Consider the following 27,141-nt stretch of genomic DNA (forward strand, 5'->3'; position numbering starts at 1 on the left):
AACAAGCACTAAGTACAGACTATTTAGATCTCTATTTAGATTCAGATTTCTAAATGGATGTTCAACTAATTCATACTCATGGAGAAAAAGTACATTGTCAGCTCTGGATTATGACTCTACTGTCTTGGAATCCTTTTCTCCACAAAATACTCATTTCAATTGGATAGTGGATTAAAGAAAAAACATATGAATTTCCCCCAATCTTTATGTAATTTCTTTCCTTGTGCAGTGCATCTATTTAAATAGAGGAGTACTAGTCAGCAAAAAAAAAAAAAAAACAAAAACACACTTAAGAGGTCAAGACAAAGACAAAAATTTTTTTGCATTCTGTTTTGAAGAGAACTCTCCAAAACCACTTACAGAATTCATTTAAAACATTAACTAAAAACTAAATGAACAATTTCAAAATTTTTTTGACGTATTCATCTTATGCAATAGACTACTGTATTCTTGCTTTCAGCTTGCTGAGAGGTGATCATGAATTGCATGGTCTTCCTTAATCATAAATTTTATGACAATTATTAGTGCCTTAAGTACCTACTAAGCCCTGTTTTCTATTTACCGTAAGCCTAAACAGCTCAAAGAAGCACACCTGCCATGCTTGCTTTTCATAGTGTTCTCAAGAGATCTGCTTTTGAAACTGAATTCTTATGAAATTTTAACTCAATTCTTGACGATTTACTGCAAAAAAATCATCTTCTGTTTCCCGTCTGTACATCCAGAACTATACAAATCAGCAGGAAACACATTCCAAAGTGGTAATATACCAGTCTGTTTCATGCAGGAGAAAATCTGGGGGCACAGAACAAGCTGAACTGGCCTCTCACCCTGCCTCTACTTTCAAGAAGCAGGTTAAGGCATGTTGGAGGAGTACCAAAAGCAGAGCAGGCCATTAGCTCTTCAGTCATCACAACAGCAGGAGACTGGCCTAAATCAAGGAAGTAGGATGGTAGACTCAAGCAATTTTTCCACCTGCCTTCTAAACAGTACTGACTATAAAGTCTACACAGATTAATCTTGAATGTCCAATGAATAATTTTGGTAAAAAGCCCTTATACTAGCTTCTAGTTAATCTCCTCCAAAGTTTCTGCAAAACATTTGGCATTTGCATTCCTAACTCTGTATGTGCCATTGAATTGGTGTCCTAACATTATTTGAAGTACATAAATATCTATATCCTAATATACCAACTGGGAGAATATCACAAAGGATTCTTAATTGTTAATATGGAAGCCTAGTAGGCAACACCTTAATATAACTCTTTATTGTCTAATAAGCTTAAAAATATTATCTTACAAATTCTGTGCCTCTGTTTTAAACAAGAAATCCTCACTTCTATTGTCTATCTGTATAACTGATTTGAAAGCAACCTGACATCCGTCTTACCTTTCTGTACCATTCCCAAAGTGCTGGAGATTTCTTCCCGTATCACTTGCTACTATCACTGCCTGTTGCAAAGTGAGTTGGCTTGACATATTATTGTTGCCTTTGCTCTCCCCACTGTAATTAATACAAGATTCTGTGCTCTTCTGCTTCACTCTCTGATCTCCTCTATTTTCCTTCTGGTGCACAGGTATGGAGGAGTTAATGAATGTGGCCTGAATATCGCCAGTAGTAATCCATCTTTTGGAAGGATCCAACAAGACCTGTTTATTTTCTGTCACACCCATGATAAAGAGGTTATTTTCCTGTAGGCAGCCAGTGGATGTTTGTTTTAAATGATTTTGAAGCGCTTCTGGTCCATCTCTGTCAGTAATGTTTAGTTCACCGTACTCATGTACATATCGATGTTTAATACTAAGTTTCATCAGCTGATTAAAATACCAGCATTGTCCCAGTGCAGAATCAACAGAAGAGGTAATTCTGAAAAAAAAGAAAAAAATGTTTTTATCTGTCTGACTGTTAGAATGCTTTAAAAAATTTTCCCCTATTATTTTCTAAAATAGCTTGTATTTTCAAGTATTCTTACATGTTTCCATATTCTTACAGCAAAGAGCAATTACTCTGATTGGAAATCCAGTTTCAGTAATTATAAATCTTGATAGCATTTGTCTTTTTTTTGGACATATTTAAAATATAATCACACATATTTCTGATTTTAGACTGTATTTTTTTAAATAAAGTTTTCAGTCTTTTTAAAATAGGCATTAGGGCATGCATTTCACTATTAATTTTCTGTGTGGTAAGTGGCATGCGAAGCCCAAATTTTTAGAGGATTTGAGGCAATTTTGCCATAATAATCCAATTTTACCAGGGAACTATGAGAGCTCATATAAAAATAACAGTAATTTTAAAATTTAGATAAGAACTAAAGCAACAAAACCCAAACTTAGATTCAAAGCAACAAACCACAATGTCTAAGGAAAATTCAGGAAAACACAAACTTTTAAGTACAGAAGTTTTTATCAATATAAGGGAAAGTGCTAGACTGAAGCGACACTAATCTATGAAGTCTGGCTCTCATTAGTTCTTTGTGTTACGCTATCTAAATGATGAGGATAAATAAGAGTAAATATGAACTAATTGTTACAGATTCAGATGGCTGTCTGTACTTTGGATGGTGTTTGACCATTTTATTAGGTAGCAGGTATTTCTGGAATCATGAAAACATTTTCCTTTAATAGTATAGATAGAGATGCAGAGATCTGTAATCCGGTGCTAATTTCAAAGGAGCACAAAGTCAATTCTAGGTCAGCAATCCAAGAGAAAAAGTAGAAATAAGATCAATTTTCTTGTTAGTCTGGAAAAATTAGGTCCTAAAATTATAGTTAGAATAACAGAATTTTCCTTCCTGTTCATCATTCTCTAAAGGTGAAGTTTTTATAAGGTTTTATTAGGGACTGTTTACCATTATAATTATATCCTCTAGTAAAGTTCAACTAAGATTATTTTAGATTTTTAAGAACATAATCAATCAAATATTACAAGAGTTAAAAAATATACCAACTCTTCCTCTGCTAGTGCAACTTCAGTGCTATTGGACAAAATCTGAATGGCTAAATTGATCCACACAGTTTAAGCACAAAACTCACTGTGTAACAGCAGCACATTTGATTGTCCACTACACAACATTGCTCCTATGCCTGTTAAGTCCACACATATGACAAGTCCTAAAGATATTTATACCAATCTATAGATTTGTTTAAGGATCTAAGATACTACATAGCAAGAATATCAATTTCCTTAACAAAAAATACTTAAAGCATTAGTAAAATACTTTAGTTAAATATACTGAATTAGTCCAAGTATTTAAAAAAGATAAGTTTGGTAAAAGATCATTACCAAATTTCTACAATAAATAATATGAGAAGACAAAAAAAGAAAAATATGGGAAAAAAAATCTATTCCTATCTGTTTTTTTCCTTTTCTTTGCTTTATTTTGTTGGTTTATTTGCTTACAAAAATAAAAATATTGCAGAAAACCCCAGAATGCTTTATACATTGAGCAAAATAAACTTTTGCATGAAAAGCATAACCTGAGTATCCTTGTTCATTGTCAAAAAAAACCAGAAAGAAACAAAAACAAACCACCATAACAGTGAATCCTCCCCTTTGACAGATGCAGAGGTATCTCAAGCAGCTGTTTCATCCTTCCAGTGGCTATGAATGCTCAAGCAGAAATGAAAGGGGAGACTGAGGAAATGAAAATTCAGGCAGGGAGTAATTTTGTGGTGACCAGGGACCGTGTGTTAGTTTTTTCACAGAGGCTGCTTTTTGGGCAGTTTTTCCAAGCAGTGTCTGCAAAATACCATCTTGTCACTGTGGGCATGCACCCTCTCCCATACATTCCCCGGCAATCCACAACTATACTTCAATTTTGCAGGATTTTTAGGTTGCCCTCAGTATCAGTAGTTTTGCGATTTAGGCAGTCAGATTTGCTTAAGTTTAAAGAAACTACAAAGGAAGCTGAAGTGATATGTCAGAGACTTATGTGCAGTGAAGTGGCCTGGTAAGTTTGTTTGAGGTTCTCCTGCGAATGTAAAGCTCCAGTGCACAGACAACAACTGTTACGTCAGGGCCTGAGTACGAGGTCTCAGCTTGGTGGTTTCCTTAAGTGAACAGGGATATCAGGCATCTTATCAATGCACTGCTACTGTCTAAGTGTCTCAATAGCACAGCATTCTTGATACAAGAGACATGCTGCTGAAGATTGTTTATTCAAATCACAGAAAGGAAGCTGCTGTAATGGAAAATACGCAGGACTGGTTTACCTCTTTAATGATAAAAAACCCATACAAAGAACGAGTGAAGACTAAGTAAGAAATAAGACATTATTAAGATCTTTGATACCACAATATTTCCTTTTCAATTAATGTAAATTCATTGTTTGCCTTTCAGACCTTTTCCAGCATTATCGGTCAAGGGGTCTGGTCACACTACACCTGGAATTGCTTCTTGGTTAAGATATGACCAAGGTTTTAAGCATAAATTAGCATCTAGACAAAACAAGAAATGGAACTATCCTATGGAAACACCAGTATCCATAGTGTCTGGCTGCTTAGTATGTAGTGAAATGCAGATTAATATGGTGGCCTTGCTACAAAAGAAGTTTTATGGCTTCCAGCTTTGACCAGCATATTCCTTCACGTTCAGCTGCTGCGTGGCTACCCATGGCTTTATTTTGATCATAACAAGTGAAACTGATTTATGCCATATGCAAATTTTAGCATAACCACAAAGCATAACCACTGCTCCTGCAGTGTGAGAAAGGGATAATAAGCCAGAAGAGCAAGGGATGAGTCTTGTGTTACTGTACAAATGTGCTAGACTAGTGGCCCTGATATAAAAGACCAAGATATTATTTTCACAAAAAGATATTAAGAGCAAAAAGCTACCTGTAGCTTTTTTTTTTTTTTTTTTTTACCGGATACCTCTCTATTTGTGCTAGCATCTTCCAGGCACTTTGAGGAAAGATAAAAGCATTAGAATTAGATTTTAATCTAAAAAAATTAAGTCAGGAAATTTAAGTCAAGCATTTATTAATGACTGTTACAACTTCAGTCCTCACATCAATCCAGAAAGAGTATCCATCGCTGTCCTGGTTAATTTAGACCAAACCCTGCTCAATTCCCATGCAGTGTTCGGCAAGGGAGGAGTAGAGGTGGGGAGGAGTAAACCCCACTGGCAGCAGCTAGGAAGTGTAAGGATCCATGCACAGGCTGACTCAACAGATATGGAAAAGTACAAATTATTCATGCTTAAAGGTTTTCCAATGGAGTTTATATCAGCAAAAATGTTGCTACTTAAGAAATTTAAAGTGGCAGCAGAGGCTTGCTTGTAGAGCTGACACATTTTGTATAGATTTTTATACTGCAACCACACCTGCAATGGCTGCCTGGTTATTCAAAGAGCATAATTTTGTCAGAATGAGACAGTAAATCTGGAAAAGTCAGTAGAACAAATCTCTCAGAGGCAAAAGGGACAGGCTTGGAAAAAACAAGACAGTTCTGATCGGGAATGGCAGTTTTCTCCGGGCCCTTGCAGCTAAATCATAATCAATATTTACTCCTTCCTATCCTCGTTTGTGTGCTAGGTAAAACCTTGCTTAATATCATGTTTTTCCCTTTGTGGCTCTACTGTGATTTTCATAATTATAATACACAGAATATTCAAATAGTACACCTCAATTTATGTGAGCTTTTGTTTGCAATAGTGTAGGGTATAATCTAATGTCTTCAGGGAAACTTCTGTTGAACATCATTACTGATGTTCAACTGCAGCTTACCAAAGTCCCTTACAAACACATGAAACAGGTCACTTTAGACATATTTTCTCCTCGCAACACCATTTATGAAATTCCTGTCATTTTCACTGTAATATACATACAGCACTTCTAAAATTCAAGTTCCACTAGCCAGAAAACTGCACATCTGATGACTGAATAAAAATTGCTGCAGCCTTAAGTGTCATATTATTTTTTTACATGATAACTCATTCCAAGTAATCTAAAGATTATGTGACAGAAAACATTTACTAGAATAGAGAAATTCAATTTTAAAATAACTTTTATTCTTAAGCATGGCAACAACAAAGAAGTTTTGGGAAGAAACAGCACAAAGAATTTAACTGGGCAGCAGTGGTGCAGGAAACAGATTAGGGAAGGAAGCAGTGATTACTTTTGGCAGCTTACATACTTGAGGTCGCACCTACAGGGGCTCATAACTTAGCAAGATGGGAAACAGAGAGACATTTGCTCTATTGTTGGCCTGTTCTTTAGCAATGTCACATTAATTCAAGTATTGCAATATGTACGTATAATAGCTATGCTGCTAAGGTTTACATACAAACAAGTTGTTTAGAGTTCCTTTTATGAACTGCAGTTTGCAACAGTTTTCAAGTCATCCATAAATTTTACTTCAGTCAAAATAAAAGATAGATGGCTTTAACACAGAAGAAATTAATTTTAAGACTAAATTTGATACAACTTGCTTCAATCATGTCAAAGTTACCAATTTAAAAGATCATGAATGAATTCTCAAAATCTTAAAAATACACAACCCTCCCTCCTCCACACTCCCTGCCCTCCCTTCACCCAAACCCACAAATTCAAGAAAGATGTTTACATAATCACCTCTTTCTACCTTGTTCTTCTCAAACATCTGCAGGCTCTTTCAAACATTTCCCTTTCAAAATTTACATAGACTCATAGAAAAATTCTCAATTGAAGGGACCTCAGGAGGTCTCTAGTCCAACCTTCTGCTTCAAAGCTGGGTTAGCTCTCAAATCAGACCAGCCTGCTCAGGGTTTTATCCAGTCAGGTCTTGAAAAACTCCAAGAACAGGACTGCACAACCACTCTGGGCAGCCTATTGCAATTTATCACTGTCCCACCCTGAAAAGGTTTTTCTTAATGTCCAGTTGTACTCTCTCTGGCTGGAATGAATAAATTCTCATTACAGTTGCCCATATAATGCTGTGGTTTAGATTTGTGACTGCAACTGTACTGATAAAACACTAATGTTTTGCTGAACAGTGCTTTGACAAAGTCAAAGCCTTCTCTCTTCCACTCAGCAAGTAGCCCAGGAGTGGGCAGAAGGCCTCCTCTTTACCTCCTTCCTTGGTAAAGAACTTTGCACTTGTCCTTGTTGAATTTACAAGGTTCCTGTTGACCTGCCCTCCCATCTTGCCTATGTCTGACTGGTAGTCCTCCCCTCAGGCACGTGAACAATTGCCTTTGAACACTTGTGGTCTGCAAGCACAGTAAGTGTGCACTCCATCATCTCCCGCTCCCAGTCTTTGCTAAAAGATGTTAGAAGTACAAGTCAGCTTTCAGAAAGTAGCATGAGCCACTAACTATTCATAATTAATGGATGGTCTGAGACTGACTACCCAACAAGTTTCTTATTTATCTTTCTTATGTCCATTCATGTAGAATACAAAAACCCATTAAATTTTAGGAATATCATCTTTCCCTCCCATTTTTTACCATCCTGCAGAAATGTATATGAAAGCTAGGTCCTTAGATTCTACTAGAGTTTGCTCACAAGTCATATACTAATTATAAACTGGCATTTTTTCTGGAAAAGGATAATGATGAAATGTCTAAATACCAGACATGGAAAAATCTTCTCAACCATAGAAGAGGAGAGCTTTATTTTCTTTTATGAAAAAGGAAGGAAAGAACACCATTTCACAATGGTAAACAGATTAGGAAATATCAGCTTCCCACCTGCAAATCAGAAGCCAAAAATCACAGAAGTGGAGAAGACATATCTTGACGATTTAATGGAGAAACATATGACTTTTAGGAGTCACTTACACATTACATATCTCATAGAAAACTGCACTATATAATTTCACCCAACTAATTCCTATCTAATCATTAATACAAACCTCTTTTCAAGGTAATCCGGTTCTGAGCTATGAAGATTTTATTGCATCTTAGTAAAAGCTGCAATAATACAGCACTGTAATAAACTGTTAGCTAGTAACAAGATACCATGGATATACAGGCTTACATGCAAACACAAAATAGCCAGATTCTGAAAAAAATGGCATACTTTTCCTGAACCAACAAAGTGTACAAGGCAAAGTTCAGACTAAAACACTGTAAAACACCACGTTTCACTGGCTCTGGGATAATGTTCAGCACCTGGCAGAATCAAGAAAACTACTTTTCCAAAAATTAAAATGTGAGTTGGATATTCAAAGGACTACAAGGATATTGTGAACCTGCTAGGAAATGAAAAGCATCTACAAAAGGAAAAAACATTCAATATTACCACGTGCAGAAATGAGAAGTTTGAGATATTTAGATATTACAAAACAATTAAAGCATAGCATTTGTAAGTGATAAATTACCACTTGCATGGTCTAAGCTGAAGTTACTGAACAACTAACCATGGTAATAGTGATATAGGTAGCAAGTATGACAAAATTAAAGACCTGTAAACAGATCCATCTGATTCACTACCTTAAGAGAAAAGAGGTCAAATCCTTTGCAATTATTTAGAATGTGAATAACATACACATGGAAAAAAAATGGAGAAAGAAAAATAGAGTATATTGTACCAACAGCCATATTAGATTTGATTAAGTTAAAGTTGGAAATCATGATAATATGATTATACAACTTTCAGGATTTAAGCTACTATTCCTGCATAACACTGTACTGTAGTTGAGTGTATGAATTCATTCAGTTACTACTAACTGCAGGTTTTGAATCACCTGTTTTCTCAAATTTAAAGAAACAAAACTCAAGGCCCTCATAACTTAGTATCTGTCTAAAACAGATTTTCCTTTGAAGTCCATGATTCTAATCTCTTTCTTATCCTAATAAATTTCTAAGCAAAAAAATGTAAGTAAAATTCATAAGTCAACAAGAACTTCAGTAACAATGCATGAAAAAATATTTCTGAATGCAATTTATATTAACATAAATACATACTCCAATTGAGCAGCCTTTTTTTTCAGTTGAATATTTTCTTCAATTTGAGCTTGACAAAGTTCCAGAAAAGTTCCTAATTCAGACGCTTTGATTTTTTCAGTCTGATGGGTTAAGATTTCACCATCAAGCAATTGTAAACTAGGAAGGACCTCCAACAAGGAAGACCTTAGGAAAAGAAAAATCACAATTAGTTCTTTGAAAAAATACTTATGCTAAAACACCTATTTTATTGATACAATATAACAATACAGAACATGAAGACAGTTCTCTAAATATTTGTATGTATTTGTCCTTATTTCATATGTTAACATATTAAGTAAGAATTTATACTTAACAATAAAATAAAGAATAAAACACAGGACATAGCAAGACTTCTTAATACTATGTTGGTATAAAGAGCACTGCTGAAATACTGGCACCAAGAAAACCGATGGCAGCAGACTCAAATCACTAGAGCTAGAATTTTTACCTATACAAACCTTAATGGGAAAATTTGACACACTTGTGCATAGGCACCTGTAATGCATTTGATTAGTAGGCAACATAGCAAACTAAGTCACAGCATTAAGATACAGTACTGATTTTGTTGACACATAAAAAAATTTAAACTTTAAAACTGCACAAAATACTAAACTTTGCCAAGTCTACTCCCTTTACCATTTGCATATACCAGATATACTGACATGCTCTTCCATATGCCTGACAGGAAAAAATATCTACTTTTGAAATACTGAATTCAGGTCAGTGAAAGGACTGAGAGCAAAGATGACATTTCCTTGCTATAGAAAGGACATCTGTGGCCACTGATGTAAGAAAAAATATGTACAAGAAACTTTCCTAACAAAAAAAAAAAAACAACAACAACAAAAAAAATTCATATGTATCATCAATGCGGTCTGGTTTATGTTACTGAGAGATGTAAGCTGGTACTGCAATCTTGTTTCACATATTTCTCGTACCAGACCAAATTTGTTGAAAGTTTGAAGACTGCAAAATTATTTAAAGCAATACATCAACACTCAATATTTTCATTAACTCAGTTTTAAGTAACATAAACTCTTGAAAGAATCCTAACTGTAGGCTGTAAATCCCCCTATTATTAACAAAGATAGTATTGTTTTCCAAATTTTGGAACTCCCTGACTATTCCCTAGTAGTAAAGGACTACTACTCAGCTCAGACAACATACACTAAGGTTAAAATCAAAGAAAGTTTCTATGACTGTGCTATAATATTCCAAATAAAAGAACAGAACATCAGTTTTTGCAAATAGAAAACTCCTTCTCTACTGCCCATTAATGAAGGCTAAGACCATCTGAAGTACACTTGGAATAAAGCTATGGGTTTAGATCAACAGTTCCTGAACACATAGAGAGAAATTACCAAAGCTGATGTTGAACAGCCATACATACACCAAAACAGTGACATATCAAAGTTGATCAATGATGGAAGTTTTGCGTCTTAGAGCAGTGGGATCTCAACACTCGTTTTTCCAGCTGGGTTTCTCCTGGTGAATGGCTGAGTCAATATTTCATTTAGTGAAAACTTCCTGGTGAATATTCTGTCACTTAAGAGGCTCTATTAATCACTACAGCATTGAAGCATATTCCCCTAGGAGCGCTCAGACTGATCCCAGGGTTTAATTTTTAGAAAGAGATTTCTTACTACTTCACTTTTGTTGGTGTTATCGCTGGCTGGACATGAAAGTACAAAACTGATTGGGAAATTTTACAACTAATTCCTTTGTTGGTATCAAGGGGTTATGTAAAGTTCACTGGAACATATTGTCTGAAGTTACAGTCAATGCTGTATTCAGCAAATCCATATTTCATAGTATTCCATACTTTAAATCCTTTAGACAAATGAATCTCTTGTCTAATCATAAAAGCTCTACTAGTTTAAGCAATCTGAAGTGTCAGTTCTCATAGTTAAACTGAAATTCAGAAAGCTTTTCTCTCCAGGTTACAAGTGAAATAACAGTTAGTTTTGTAAAATAGTGAGAATTCAAACAATGGAGATGGAAATTTAAAACATTCTCACAGTCACAGAATTTTATGAATGAAATTACCTGCAGGAACCATGGGAGTGCAAATAAGTCTGTTCATTAAAAAAATCAAACAAACCAATCAAGAATGTACTTACACAGCTATCTTTTAAACTACTCAAACACTTCTAACTAAAAGTTTGAAATAGTTGAGGTTTTTTGATTACTAATCATAAATTTGTACAAAAATCTTCAAATGGAAGATAAAAACGTAAGGGTGGTTTTGGTTTTTTAGGTTTCAATGTGGCCAGCAGGACTAGGGCAGTGATCATCCCCCTGTCCTGGCACTGGTGAGGCCACACCACAAGTACTATGCCTAATATGCAAAAAAAATTACACAAAAAACCCTATTCATGTACAATTTTACTCCTATGGTTTACAAACATATATAACTACTTATTTCAGGAATTATGGTAACTGCATATCATTTTGTATGTCAAGTTTCTTTTCAACCCTGTTCATTTTTTATATAGAGATCTATCAGTGTCTAGGACTAGCTCTTTGATTCTTCAGATCATTATTCCAGTACTATACACCACTGAAGGACAAATGACAGCATTACTCTTACATCTCTTTCATAATTATAAGAGCTATTAATTTTTGATGTAAAGAAATTTGAAGCATAAAAAAGGCTGATTTTCAACTACTAAGGAAAAATCAACCATTCATTCTGACCTTTTCTTCTTCTAACAGACACTACCCCTTCTCTAGCTATGTCCAATGTGAACCTGTCAGAGCAGTGAGACTGTTCAGACTATATGTGGAAGTGTTAGTACTATTTAACTAAGATACATGCAACAATTTGTTGCCTGATTTTGATTTTTTGATTTAGCAAATTAAGTTATTTTCCTTACCTCCAGTTCTTTTCTTGGAGAAGAGGATTTCCACTCAATGACAACTCCTTTAATTTATGACAGCCACTAAACCATGTAAGGACATCTTTAAGATCTGTAGTATAGTAGAAAGAAAGCTAAATATGTCTGAAGGCAGAACCATCTTATTTCCCATAAATTCTTACATGAAAGTAAAATATACCAACGTCATGAAGTCCTAAAAGCAAGACTGCTATCTATACATTTTAGTTTTAATTAATATCTATAAAACTGATGTTTGGAAAATATTTGTATATTTTCCATATAAATGTCTCTTATAAATACATGGGAACAGTCCCATTCAAATCAGTTTATAACTCAACTAAGAAGTTCTTATTAGAATGGGGTTTTTCTTTTTTTTTAACACAACTCACCTGACAAGTAGTTATTTTTGAGATCTAGCTTTTCCAAAAATACAAATGAATTTAAAGGCACAAGCTCAGTTAATCTAAGAACAAAACAGAAAAGATTTTTTAAAAAATTAAATAAAACAGCAGTTCATAAACAGAAAGGCAACAGAATCTTTTGCAGGTATGACAATTTACTTATTTACATAAGAAAATACCCATTTATCTATCCAAGCTGCTGGAACTAATTTCTTGAAATTTTAACTTGAAAGTATTTCTTAGTTTTCTCAGAACCTCAGTTTTTAATATTTTTTCATTAATGGTTTTTTATCTGATAAATATTTCATTCTGTTCCCTGCATTTAGTGCTGAAGATCTGAAGTCTTGTAAAATTTACACAACTCAGCTGGCTTTCCTTTAGGCTCCATAACTAGAATGGTACTAATAGAAGGTCCTGATTCTGGAGAAAAAAGAAAATCTGCTTGGCTTCTTTCCTCTTCCCTCATTTCTCATTGCTCAGACTTCTTATCAGGTTGTTTCTTTTCTCCAATCAGCACATCACTTCCTAGATCCTAAAACAAGCATAATTGTTGCCATAGATGTATTTTTCAACAGGTCAAGTATGCACTGTCCTGTAACATATTTTTAGTGTTTCCTCTATCTTACTGCTTCTGTCAGGTGCTGTCACATGGGTGCTGATTACTGAGACAGTTATGGAATCAGTTATGGAATTGCTCTTCTTGCATTATCAGAGCTTTTCTTGAGCAATAAAACAGAAAAGCAGTACTAAAGACAGAACAAAATTCTTGTTTGCAGTACTGAAGACTAAATGTAAAGAAACTGAGCTGACATTCGTCTATACAAAGGGATTGGGACTGTAAGATGTGTGTTATTGCTATTACTTAAGGATTAAGACTCAGTGTTGTTCATGTTTCTTCGTTACAAACTTGCAATGACGCAAGAATGAATGTTGAATGATTCATTCAGCTTCCAGGCTACTGCTAAATATTAGCTTTCAGATTAAAGTTTATCTTGGTTTACATTAAATATGAAAGAGGTAAGAAAAGATAAGAATCAAGATGCAAAGAATCACAATTATCAACTAAAACTAGAATGTTTATGTATAAGCACATACTACATCAACTATATCTTTTTTAAAGAAATACATGTTTAGGTAACATTTCATCCCTGTAAGGGCAAGACCCTAGCATAACAAGAGAATGGTTACAGAAATGGCACAATATGTGGTTAGTTTGTGACTGCTAATTTTCACAGAAAGTACTATTTTCTGAAGGGTGTAGTGCCTTTGAAAGGTATAAATCAGAATTCTTTTTGTCAGAAATATGACCCTACAAAAAAAAGAAATGTACTCAAAATTGTTCAGAGGTAAAAATGGTGCTTTGTTGCTGAAATGTGTGACTATGTTGTGTTTCCAGCACAGGTTTACAGTTGAAAGGCAGAATTTTACCCTGGTACACTAATTATGGACTAAATGTTGGTCGTAGATTATTTAATCTTATTGAAAATAGAACCAGATTCAAAACAGAAAAGAAATCATTTCCACATTCAGTTGACAAGTATTTCTATACAAGAATATAACATTTTAAGAGTAAATTCAGAGAAACAGATATAAAGACAACTGTGTGTGTGCCACTATACTTCCATTTCTTTCTCAAGCTACATTGTAAAGTTGTCCTGGTTCTAATTCTACTTAGTTCTATTACCTTCCTGCCATGGAAGTTTTCCATGGAATCAAATAATTATGAATAAGTATTGACTCTAAAAAGCATTAAGCCTTATATGCAGATTTCCATATAGTACCACAAATTTCAGCATTTTAGTTTCTTATCATCAGCCAATAGTAATTAAATATATTTAATATTTATAGTAAATATCATCATAGATATTACTGGCTAACAGTATGGCCGCAAAAACTGAAAATCCATGACTATAGATTCATATATTCAGAAATATCTAGGAAAACAAATGTCATATTTTGCATAAAGGACAAGAGATAATGCAGGGTTTTTATTTATAATGAGTTCTCTGGATCTTTATCAGTATATGCTGTGGTGAATTAGAAATTGTCTAGTGGACTGTCCTTGCCTGCCGTTGGCATTATGAGAGTTAAAACGTTTCTCTGTCATTCTATAGCTTTCCCTTTACCGACATTCTTTGTTAATTTTTTTCCTAAGAAAATTCAAACCAGAAAGACAAAGGACATTACTGAAAACTTAATACTACTTGACCTTGTCACATTAGCCCTGGGCATAAGAGAGATATAAATTACAAAGAAGACACAAAAGTAAAAGATATTCACAAAAAAGCAAGCTATAGCTTCCTTTTTCTGCTCCCATTTAAGGCTCTAGCAGAACAGGTCAGAGATAGAGTTTATGTCATTTATGTGGCTATGTCAGAAAGCAAGATTTAAGAAGGGTTGAAAGTATGCATCAGAGAAAATAAAGATTGTGCTTCTGAACATGAATAGCAGTTACTGCTCAAGATGGTCTAAATCCTACTGTGCAACTGCTTTTCCCCAGAAAATTTATCATTGATGTTAATAAGCAGTTAGCATGAAGCAGGGCAAAATAACTAAAATAAATTCATCATAATCTAGATCTATAAGTAAAGCCTACATTTCTTTTTCATTCCTTAAATTCAAGACAGTTTATTTTGCAATAATCGCCATATTTATGAGCAGCAAATACACAGAATATATGAAATCTGTCAGGTACCCACTTCACTTCTTGAATACTCTAGTAGGCAGTACTTCAAGTACATTACCCCTGATGCCACATACTTATAGGTAAGTTTATCACCAGCAAAGAATTACTGAAAATTATAAAAAAAAAAAATCCAGAATTGTAAGGATAGGATGGAGAAAACCACTATACATCAGTATAGCTTTTTTCATGACTGACTTATTTCAACATCCAATGACATTTAGATTTATCATAATAATTCTGGAAAAGTGGTCAAATTCTCAAAACATCCTGGCTCACAATAAGCTTAACTCTCATATCTGAGAAATTCAGTTAAAAACACAGATACCATATATATTTAAGTAGAGAGAACAATGCATGCTAAGAAAGAACAGAACCAACTTTTTAGCATTTCTAATATAAACCCTTTATGAATAGTATGCATCTAGATGCAAAAACATGAGAGCAACCTGTCCACAGCAAATCTGATTCTGGCCAAACCAATTTCCCAAAACAAAAAGGAACTTTTGCAGGTGACTGCATTTTTTAAAATATTTTTTTTTTTTATCTATCTCACTTAGGTTATCTTAGTGAAAAGCAAGAGATAGCAAAATAAGAACTTTGTCATACTAATACCATATTAAAACAGAAAGTGTTAGGAGGGATTTTGTCTATTTTGAAGTTTAAAAAAAAATGGCTACCTGAACAGCACATTGATTTAGTGTCTCACTGTAAAGCTTTTAAATTAAAAAGACATTAACAAGCAAGTTACATAATTAAATGGGATTACACATAAATATAAATGCCACATGAACTCTTAACATATATTAAAAATTTATTAATTTTACACAAGGACAAGGTTCTTCTCTCCTACACCTAAATCTTTATCCACAACAGAAGAAAGAAGAAAATGTCCCTTTTTAAAACTAACTTAACAGTTGTGTCCTCAGCTGCTATAAAACAGAGCACGGATCTTCATAGTCCCAATTCTGCAGTAACCAAGTCAAGAGGATATTCATCATTGTCTTTTCCAATTGCACATTGATCAAGAATATGCTTTGTATGTGAAAGCCACAATAAAACACTTAATAAAAGCAGCAGTGAAATAGCTGTCATTTTTATAGTTGAAAAAGTTAATCACTACCTGTTTTAATTCCTTGTTACACTGTAGGTTTAAAACAATTTAAAACAATTTTTGGAGTTTTATCTTTGACAATTTCTGGTTTATGACGCATACAAAGCATCTCAGGAATAAAAATGTCCTGTAAATTAGTGTAAGAATTTTCTTTTCACAGTACTTCACTTTCAGAAAGAATACAGATTCATAGCATTATCATTATATTGGCTTCCTGCAATCAGTAAAAAGGAAATGGCACTCAGTGCACACTTGGAAAAAATTCACAAAATTGCACTGGCTGTAGGATAGAAGTAAAGAAACAGCTTTTCTTTCAACAGCTTACTCCATTACATTCACTGTTTCTATAGAACATCGAGTTACTTATGCTATAGCACACACATATGGAGCTGCTTATAAGTGTACATAAAGTGAGTGTAACAGAGCAGGCTACTGAAATGCCAGGAATTTTGAGGCTTTTAATATGACTTTAAGGCTATCTTGTCTTGTTTGTCACAAAGACTTGACATAAGCTATAGATACATCACGGAAATAAGGGGAACTGTTTGGGGGGAAGATGTATATTTATTTTCAGCACATCCAGTGTGTTGATGCAAAAATATGTGCTTTCTCACAGCCCAGCAAAAGAAACTCAGCAGACCAAACGCTGCATCTCAGCTTGGCTACTGCAAAACCAGAGCAAGCACTACAACAGACATTAAAAACCATAAGATGATGGGATAGGCAAGTGACTTAAGGTTCGTCTACATGGCCAGTCTAGCAGAACCTAAATCCAGAGGCTGCATTCAAGCTATCCCTGAGACTATGCTCCCAAGTCCCTAGCAAGCAAATGAGATCTTCAAGGAGTCTTGCGAACGAACACTTTATTACACACAGGATAGCTACACTGGAGGAAGAAGAGAATATAAAGCCACATTATTGTGTGTTCCACAAAAAAAGCTAAACAGGACAAGGAAAAAAATTAGTAAAGAACATGAATTAAATCAAGCAGTGTGCCTCAAAATCTAATGCTTAACAAATAACACTCTTGTTTAATCACAAGCAGGAAGCACTTTCTCCAAACTCCAGAAGAATTAATAAGGGAACAAAAAATCCCAAACCCTAGAAACCTGGGCAGGAAGTTGAAGATTAGATTCTGTAGGTATTTTATTTATATCCAAGAGTCTTCATGAATAGTACTTCACTAGAGACGATATGAAAACAATCTGAAAAGTTATATAAAAATATAGGTTGTATATACTTAAATAATATTCATTTTCCATGAAGGACATTGCTTATAATAACAGGACTCAGCCTTACACATCCTTTTTCCCACAGGCTCCCAGACACAATTGGCTCTACTGAAGTAAATGCCACATAGGATGGGATTCTTCTGTTCAGACGTGGACAACGACACATGAGATGGTCATTTTGATTTTTTTACTAGTCAATGAAGATGAACAGGCATTTGTAGGCTATGATTAGTCTCAAAGCAAACAGCTAAAAATGGCAGATGAATCACCCTCTAAAAACATATCTACACTAAAAGGAGAGTAAATGAATTTGTTCAGAGCGTATTTCTATATATGGTAGGTAGTATTCTGTTTATTTAGCTGAGATCAGTCTTATTCAGAACAAAATGATCACAGTATAGGAAAATAATGGATATCAATTTAAAATCAATTTTCCTACTAACATACTGCAAATTCTAATAAATGTTCCATATCTTTTTTAGCAGAATTTAAATTGAGAAAAAGGGGGGTGGGGAAAATAAAGATTTTTAATCCAGGATATCTGGTCATTCTATGTCTAAAAATGTATAGATTAGCTTAGGAAACAATCAGAAAACTAATGACAGAGTACTTGAGCGCATGACCCAGTTTTATGCTGCTTATCTTGATTCTTCTTTATACCTTTTAAACAGAACCATAAAAGCGAAAAAACTAAAGCAAATATACTTGTTTCGGAGGGTATTAACATATGTATGTAAAATAAAAAACATTCTTATTTGTCCTTTCTAACTCTAGTACCTGCATTTAACTTAGCCTTCAAAGTCTGTTTTGAATAAGCTAGCTGTGAAATATGAAGTTTGACAGACATATGCTAGAAACAATTGCTAAAGAAAGAAAAAATCCACTATGGTTTTAATAATGCCACAATGCTCAAGCATTATTGTCACATAACATCTAAAAGAAAAAAATTAATTTACATAGTTAATGCTGTTTCAAATTTTTTTAGCTAGAGGTAGCCAATGTAATTACATGTCAACCACATATTTTTATTTTTAAAGAATATCCCAAAAAGATAATGAGATTTCAACCATACTGGGAATTACACTTTTCAGACAAGTGTTATGTTAATAAATTCCTCTGGATTAGTTCTGTAAGTGGAAGAATGTTTCTTACTTACCTATTTTGAGACAGCAAAAGGATCTGCAATAGAGGCAACCAATACAAAGAAAGCATTCTCATAGTAGAAATGCTGTTGTCATCCAAATATAGTTCTCTTAGGAGAACATGATTTTCCAGTCTTGGAAGCTAAATATAAAAGAGATGGTTATTTAAGATTCATATAAATTAGAGAAGCAACAATGGAATGCTTACCAGATGCTTTTCTTAAATCATTACTAAATACAAGCCAAATTCACGTTTTGGATATATGTATCATTTCTTTATTATATATGTACCAGTTGTCACACATAATCTCTACATATCAGGTAGTAAATAATTTTTAATGTCTCCTATCACACCTGAATAGTCAATATAAATAATTAAAGAAAAAGAAAGGTCAAGAGCCCGAGAGTCATAGTCTTACTATTTTATTCATGCTGTTATTTGCTACTTATTGATAATGCTTTTCATCTCTTGAATTCGTAAGAGAATAATTGTCAGTAAATAGGATTAAGCATACAGTTAGCAAACAAATTTCCTATTTTAAATGCTGCAGCACAAATTTCAAGTTTTGGAGAATCAACATACACCAAATAAGCATGATTATCATTAGGGTGATAATAATTATATTATCATTACATACAAGTAACGGTAAGAAGTAATTACTTATATGTAATGACACTTATATCATTATTACCAGCCTGATACAATTATCTTACTATTATAACATTACCTATAAGTAATAATAATCTTTTGTTACATTTTAAACAAAATTAGGATCATATAATACAAACTGAAGACTAGATGCTATAAGTGAAGGAGAAACCATAATCACTGAGAGTCCAATTTTTCAAGGACTTAGGAGTAAGAAAATAATTAACTGCTAGCCATTTGTATTTTTGAAAAATCTCCCTCTGATAAGGGAAAAAGAAAATCTTACCTAAGAGCATGAAACATCCCACACCAATCAAAGAGCACATGCTCAGAATGCTGAAAAATATGACTGTTAGCCAAGATGTATGCACAACAGCCACTAAATTTAAAGCTTTTACCTCCTGGAGATTATTGCCTTGCAATTTCAGAACTTGAAGTAGGCCACAATTCTCAATGCCTTCAACTTGCGTGAGATGATTGAAAGAGCAGTCTAGGTGAATGAGAGTAGGTGCCTCACAAAGACCTTTTGTGCTGATTAACTGATTATGGTCCACAATTAATTGTTGAAGATTTTTCAGTGACTCCAGACCACCTGAAAATTCAAGATTTAAGACACAAGGAAATAAAAACCTCTGGTCTTTCAAGTACTAAGAAAACTCTGAATTTTCTGTATCTTATCTGGAATAACAATTAGTATTAGTTCTGTATAAGGTTTAAAAAGAATTATTGTATTTTGACTCTATCACATATACAGTGCATATGGTCTAAAAATTTTCTGATCCTGTTAATCAAGCAGTAAAAACATTTTATAATCTCTTTGGTACTTCTGTTGAAAGAGAACATTCTTTTAGTAACAAACTGTACTTACTATGCTTTAACCACTTTACAACTGCTCTGAACTCTGTGAAATGCTAATAGCTCTCTTAAAATCATCCATCAGAATGAAAACACTGTTTAAAAATTAATTTTTATTATTTAAAGGTTTTTTTGTTAAGGTATCAGCAAGGTTAGAAAAAACTGTGTTAAAACTTAGGCCAGTACCACCGTTGCGATTTAAATTAGTCTTGCTTAAGGAATTACGTCAAAATATTTTTAATGAAGGGATTTATGAAGAAAACTTAGTGCCTTTAAGAATAAAACGGTACTACTATAGCCATTCCACTCTCAACAAATTTACTCCTGCCATATAAAGAGCATGCAATCTCTACACACAAAAAAAAATGCAAAGGAATTCCCATCAGCATCTGTTTCTTTCACAGAATGTTACCCAAATCATCCTCTTACAACAGCAAAAATTACATTGTCCTCCCATGGTCTTACACACGCAATGGCACTGATGCATCTAACTTGCTACAGGTCCAAGCAGCTTTTCTATATCACTGTAGTGAAAAAACTCCTTTGAAGGGATACCCTTTACAAAACATATCTAAAATAAGGAATTTCTGATTTTACTTCTCTTTCATGTATTCTTAGATAATTTAGGATTATTAGTTAATTTAGGATTATTTGAGGGAACACCTTGTCTCATCTTTATCTCACCCAAAATTTCACAAATTCCCCTAAGGAAGCTGGCTGAGCTTTATAGTAGTGAATCTTTTTGTAACTGTCCTCTGAAAACAAACTAGCTTATGAAACCAGAGATCAATTGGCACCAGAGTACTGAGAATATAGAAGAGAACTTAAAAATGAAAACAAATGATAAGGAGAAAACCAAAGCAAACAATTAAACACCAAAACTAGCAGTACTTTTAAAAAAATCCCCAGCACAGGCTTTCGAATAATTCTAATTTAAAAATGGAAAGCACCTAGTGAAAAGAATGCAGTTGTCTGACATTAGAGAGATATCATCTTAAATATAACACACATGTCCCATAAGGCACATGTTAGCATATTTAGCAAATAAATATACAAACGTTTAATTATTCTGAAAAATTTCAAACATGCCCCTGACATACTACCCTCACTGCAAGATCCTGGTCAATATTTTTCTTGTGCGCGCGGATAAAAATAAAAAAGGAACCAGCACCATCTAGTGGTTTCAAAAACACTTCCATGTTCTCATGTGTTGGCTCCCAAGACTTTCTCCTAAGACGAGCTCCACTTTTCAGTTACCAGCATAGCAGTACTGGAAATTTTTAAAAGCACTGTATGAGTCTGGAGTGAAACCGAGAGGAGAGACTGCACACGCAGTAAGAAAAGGCAAGGAGGTAATACAGAATCTGGAAATATCATATTCTTCATGCTGCACAAAGCACCTTTTTTACTCCTTCTCACCAGAATGTCATTCAGAACAGTCAAGGCTGCATACAACAAGATCACAATCTATTCTAGAATTATAAAATATAGTCCAACAGAAAATATACAAGAGAGAATAATGTAATACAAACAGATGGTATTTTACTGTTTCTTCTGCCCACATGCAAAATTAAATATAAGCATGAAAGTCCTCTTCACATTTCCAGAAGATATTGTCTGTTTTACATACGATGCAAAAAAAAAAAGTTATAACAGCTATGGGAAAAGCATTTTGTTGACAAATACATGTTTTCACCAAGATTCAAGGAGAACCTCTATATAAGTACTCTTAGCAATTTGCAAAGTGCAGCTGGAGCCTGCTAGCTAGGGACTCTCTCTCAGCTGTTCATGCAGTTCTGAAGTCAGTTCTGTGCATGACAAAGACAAATAACAACAGAGTGAAAGCTGACAGCAAACATACAGATGAAAAAAACCAAAATAAAAACCTCAGACAACAAAACCAAAACTGAAAAGGTGCCTGATGAAAAAATAAAATCCTCTTTGTGCTGTCTGAAGAAGAGTAGATCAAAAGCAGCATTTATGACCATCCATGGTTATGCATTGCTATTCTTTGAGTTGCCAGGAATTTAGCCAGCATTCTATGGGAATATAGACACCCTAAAGAAGCATATTCAAAGACTTGAGTCAAAATGCTACTTTTTGTGCATGAAAAATTTTAAACGAAGCATTCATCCTCAAAATACAAACATATGCACTGAACGGTGTGTTACTGTCACAATTACTTAGTTTGTGATCATGTATTCTTAAGGGAAAAAGCATAATTGAGACTATTTCACTTACTGCTATTTTTAAGGGGGTTTTGGCAACTCTAATTTTTACCCTACTGATCCTGTATTTCAATAAAAGAAGAAAAGAATAAAAAGAGAAATCATAGTATGCCAGAAATTTCTTACAATAAGTCTTTAACACTTAAATATTACAAACATAAATAAGCTTTCCTACATAGTCCTGGGGCTTCCAAAATTGCTAAGGGACATCCTGCAACATTTACCGATGGGAGGGATATACTAACTTTTTATAACCCACAAATCCATTTTTATGTATTCTGTGCAACTACTCACAACCAATATGTCATGATATGAAATAAATCCTGTATTATGCATCTGTTTTAACCAAACATGCTCAAAGAAAATCTGGAGAGGAAAAAAACCACATTTGAAGATGATTTTTGTGAACATTTATTTGCCTACTTAAACTCATTAGAGACTCAGTAACTGTAGCAGTGCACTGCACAAAAGAGAAACTACCAGAGGATTTTACTCCACTTGGTCAGTACAAAATTACCACACTGCACACAGCTGCCACATTCTTAAATGTCATCCACTAATACAATGTCATTCTTACAGCAATCTTGAAGACATTTTTACCAAATGAGATCAATCTGAATAAGAATCTTATCAAGCATTATTTTCCACAACAAGACAGATGAAACTTTTTAACCATTTTATTTTACTATTCCTCATCAGGGTGCTTAATATGCTTTTACAGGAAACATTGATTTCCCAGCACTTTTATTCTCAGCTATCAAAAAGTTTCCTCATGAGTACTAACATTTGCACACATTAGCAAAAAATATTGATAATATCAACATCAAAGTCTCTACACCTACAGATGTTTTTTTAAGCTTTCCCATTTTCTGTTTGCTACAGCCTTGCTGTTTATCACGGAACTGCATTGTCCATGTTCACAGTGTAATTTAATAGTCTTATTTAACAGTGGAAACTATTTCTTATATGCAAGTCTTATGTGAATGTGTTTCGTCTATGAGCTTAATAATGGTTTTTAATTATTTTCCTATTGTCCAGCAGACTCAAGACAGACAACACAACTACTTACTGTGTCAGTCAGGAACACACTGGAATTCTCTGCCGTTGCACAGCTAGGCTTTGCTTTCATTATGTCTGTAGATATGCTGAACTCAGGCTACTCACATATTCCAGCTGACTTAGTGCAGATAATATTAGTGGCCCTTCAAGAAAGATTTTAATTCTCTTTGGCTGACAATAGTTACATGACTTGCTAGATGGAATACATGGCAGTAGCTAAGCCATGCCTTAAGATGCAGGTTTTTTCTAAGTCTGTCTCCTTGGGCTTAGCAGCCAACTGGCTCTAAACCAAGGGGTGTATTATTCTGAATATAAACTGCATAAATATTGTTAGACAAATTGGAATAATTTTCTTACCAATTCGAGTGATTCTATTGTAGGAAAGTTCAAGATTTTGGAGATTTTTGCATCCATCTAAGCCACAAACTGATGAAAGATGATTCTTATTCAGAATGAGAATACAGAGATTTTCCAGATTTGCACAGTCAATTACCTGAATATTGTTCTCCTGCAATAAAAGAAAATGAAAATATTAAATAGCATCTGAAGTGAAATAGCAGAAATAAGTAAAAATATGTCAGACTGCCTTCATTTCTTATTTTTATCCTTAGCTCAGAGTAAGGGCATCTCTATTTTTCAATTAGGAAAAAAAATTATGTGTCCTAGAATCAACCTTTTGTGTCCTTCTGAAATAGAACAAGAATATATCTTAAACTCCATTCTGGCTCTGAAAATGCCCAAAGTTGAGACAAAAAAAGAGTAAAAAGAAGTTAAGAACAAAGTAGCCTCTTTCCTATATGCTTTCCTACCTCCCCAAACCCTGGGAGAGTGAACTAAAAACTGCATAGAAACATTGTATTTACTAGATGTTAATGAAGACAGCTGTAATTTTGCTGGAATCCTAGTTACAAATAGAAAAAGTCTGCATTTAGAGGTACCTTGGTCACAAACATTAACTGTTCTAAGATAATATTCTTCCACCAATGGATCCTGCTTTTTTAACGTCCCCTTCCCAGTCCATTTTAACAATGCTTCCTCAGATTTCTCTTTCACTATTTGCTGTGCTTGGTCTTTTCTTCTTGAAAATGGTGTAGTTAAAACACATGAAATTAAAAATGTGGACAAAGCTGTTTCACGTGAATTGCCAAGTTGTGGAACAAAGATGTGTTGCAGAGTTTTCTTTAATCATTAAACAGGGCCATATAAGACACTGCGCAGTAGCGAATACCTAAACATTAGGCCTCAAGTGTAACTCACTGTACTATTCCTTGAGCATATGTGTTACTAATTTTAATTAATATTCAAGGTGTATGTTGCAAAGGGCTCTTCCTTCTACCTATTCTTGCTCAAGTTGAGCACCTGCTATGATGAACAGCATCTGCCCCCTGATCAATCAGACACGGAGGTAACAAAGATCTATCACTGTGTCATACTAATGCTAATCTTAGACTGGTATTTTCTTAGTACATGTTGAATCATTTGCAGCATGCTGTTTTTTGTTATTTGCACTGTAAATCTACTGGTATAACTTTGTTCACATTTGGGAGTATTTCATTGCTATTCCTATGCTCTTAAGGCTAAAAGTTATATATCCAGTTGGAAACAACTACATAATCAACTAAGCAGCAAACCTGGAAGTTCTTCCCATGTTAAAACAAAGAATCAAATATGCTTGGTACCTCCACATTGATATACTTCAGGTCTTTGCAGCCACTTAGTCCTTCCAGTGCAACCAGTCCACAGCGCCTCAGAGTCAAAACTTGAAGATTTGTACACTCAGATAAAGTTGAGAGGCTACAAGCTGGCAAATCTTCGAGTGTAAGTGTTGTGACCTACATGCATTTATTGATAAATAAAACTAGTGTTTTTATATGGAACATTCATTGTCATATTATGATAATTTTCTTTAAGATGAAAAAGAGAACAAAACTACAATCTAATAATGCTTTAGAAAATGTGAGCAAATAACGGTAACCTTTTCGTATAAAAAAGAGTGGCAATGATAGGTTTGATCTGTTAAATGGGAGAAGCTAGCATGAAAACAATAGTCACAGTATCATAAATAATGAGTGTAGAACAGACAAAAATAGTTCAGACTAGAAGTGTGTATTGCCTAGTATGTTATCTCAGAATGGATACCAAGATGAGAGCACAGAGAAAGCATACAGTGATAAGTTAGTAAGTGGTAAAAAATAATAGTCCTGGCAACCAGGAGATGTCCTTTTTGGCAAAAGACTATCTAGAAGGAGATCAGTAATGTCTTGCTTCTAGAAGAGACTATTCCTCTCAAAACTCTGAAGGGGCTAATTGAGCAGGAGCTGAAATGTGGGCCTTTATACAAAGGCAAAACCTTGGTAATTTAGCAGAAAGTAAGAGCTCTTGCCTTTTAAAGGGTTAATATTATCAATTGTCTGAAGACTAATACCACACCAGTCCAGTCCACAACACTCACAGGAATTCAAAAGTCATTGTAATTGCCCTTATTCTGCACCTGGCCATAGGAACTCTCACGAGATCTATATTCTGCTCAACAATAATCTGCTTCTCTTCCAAAACAGCATTCTGCCAACATACCAAATTAGGAAAAAAAAAAAAAGTTATAGTATGTCTTCCCATTTCATTCTCAAACTTTCATATAGTTACCTGCTGCAAGGCACTCCAAGGGCCACTATGAATTATCTTTTCTGTACTTAGTGGAGGCATCTTGCTAACTGAACTTTTCCTTAGGCGTTTTCTTACAGTTACTTGCTTTCTTTGGTTTTTTTCATATATTTTAGACCAAGATTTATACGTGTTCATCCAGTTTATTCTCTTATTTTCAATATCATCAGGAAAAATCAGTTTATTAGAAGAATCTGCTACATCTTGACTACTGTCCCAGGTGTCTCTGACTTCTTCATTAGCATTTTCCTTTAGAAATAAAGTTTTCTTCATTGTTTCATACTCAGAAAAATTATCTTTAACTTCTCTATTACTAGTATTTGGCTGGGTACTTGGTGGACTGCTGCATATGCAGTTTGCCTTATTTTCTACCATGTCATTACCACCAAAGTCAAGAGATTCATCCCTTGAAATATGACCATTTGGAGCTTTACCAAGATAACTAGTTTGTGAGTAATTTTCTTCTACTTGTGTTACTGAATTCATGTGTAAGTTCTCATTAGTCACTTGAGAAGAGTGTTCCTTCTCAGAGCCTAGCACACTTGGTGTCAAATTTCTTCCTGCTGGAATCATACAATTATTTGTTTCATCCATCATTTCAGCATGTTTTTCTTTTTGTTCCTCTATTTGTTTATTTATTTCCTCCTTCTCTTCTCTTATTACTTTCATGTTTTCTGTCTTATTATCCTTTTTTATGTTTTCTATGTTATTTTCTACATTTTCACTCATCACAGCATTTGCTCTGTTTTGTTCCAATTTTATTTGTTCTTCTCTTCTTATTTGCAGTTGTTTTCCTCTTTCCAATCTCAGGCTTTCTTTCTTTTTCTCATATTCCTCATGCCTCCTCACCTGTTTCAGATATTCTTGTCTTTCAAGTTCTTCTCGTCTCTTTCTTTCCTCTTCTCTCTTTAACCTATTTTCCTCCATTTGCCTCTTCAGTTTTTCCTCTCTTTCTTTCATTTCTCTCTCTAGTTCCTCTAGTATTTTCTGCTTCTTTCTCATTTCATATTTCCATTGTTTTAAAATGGGAGCATATTTTTTACGGACTAAAAATGCTCTAAATCTAGCTTGGATTTTCACAGCTGCTATAGTCTGTTTTTCAGCCAGTTGTCGTCTTTCTTTTTCTTTCTGTTCTTCCAAGGCCTTTTTCTCCTCTTCTTTTTGCAACTGCAGCTTCATGATCCATTCCTAAGTCAAAACAATTAGGATAGACTTCAACCACTTTTAAAATGGGACAGGTATTGGCACATATTTATCATTAATGAACAGAAGCTAGTATATTAACCGTTCCATGAAGACCTTTGTTCTCAAATATATGACAGTAACCTCAC

The 27,141-nt window shown here is 34.2% G+C and overlaps 1 protein-coding gene across 7 annotated transcripts in view; it reads right to left on the reverse strand.

The window, feature by feature from the left end:
- The window catches only part of LRRIQ1 (leucine rich repeats and IQ motif containing 1), a 105,318-nt gene that overhangs the window by 70,901 nt on the left and 7,276 nt on the right, over window positions 1-27,141 (reverse strand). For all 7 annotated transcript variants that reach the window (XM_048301970.1, XM_048301969.1, XM_048301972.1 and 4 more), the window contains 9 exons: window positions 25,793-26,998; window positions 24,829-24,981; window positions 23,507-23,657; window positions 19,406-19,599; window positions 18,373-18,500; window positions 12,176-12,249; window positions 11,784-11,877; window positions 8,887-9,051; window positions 1,387-1,863 (listed from right to left, as the gene is read on the reverse strand). In XM_048301970.1, coding sequence (XP_048157927.1) covers window positions 1,387-1,863; window positions 8,887-9,051; window positions 11,784-11,877; window positions 12,176-12,249; window positions 18,373-18,500; window positions 19,406-19,599; window positions 23,507-23,657; window positions 24,829-24,981; window positions 25,793-26,998 — 2,642 coding nt within the window. The remainder of the gene's footprint in view (window positions 1-1,386; window positions 1,864-8,886; window positions 9,052-11,783; window positions 11,878-12,175; window positions 12,250-18,372; window positions 18,501-19,405; window positions 19,600-23,506; window positions 23,658-24,828; window positions 24,982-25,792; window positions 26,999-27,141) is intronic.

Source organism: Corvus hawaiiensis, chromosome 4, assembly GCF_020740725.1.
Source record: "Corvus hawaiiensis isolate bCorHaw1 chromosome 4, bCorHaw1.pri.cur, whole genome shotgun sequence".
Lineage (NCBI taxonomy): Eukaryota > Metazoa > Chordata > Aves > Passeriformes > Corvidae > Corvus > Corvus hawaiiensis.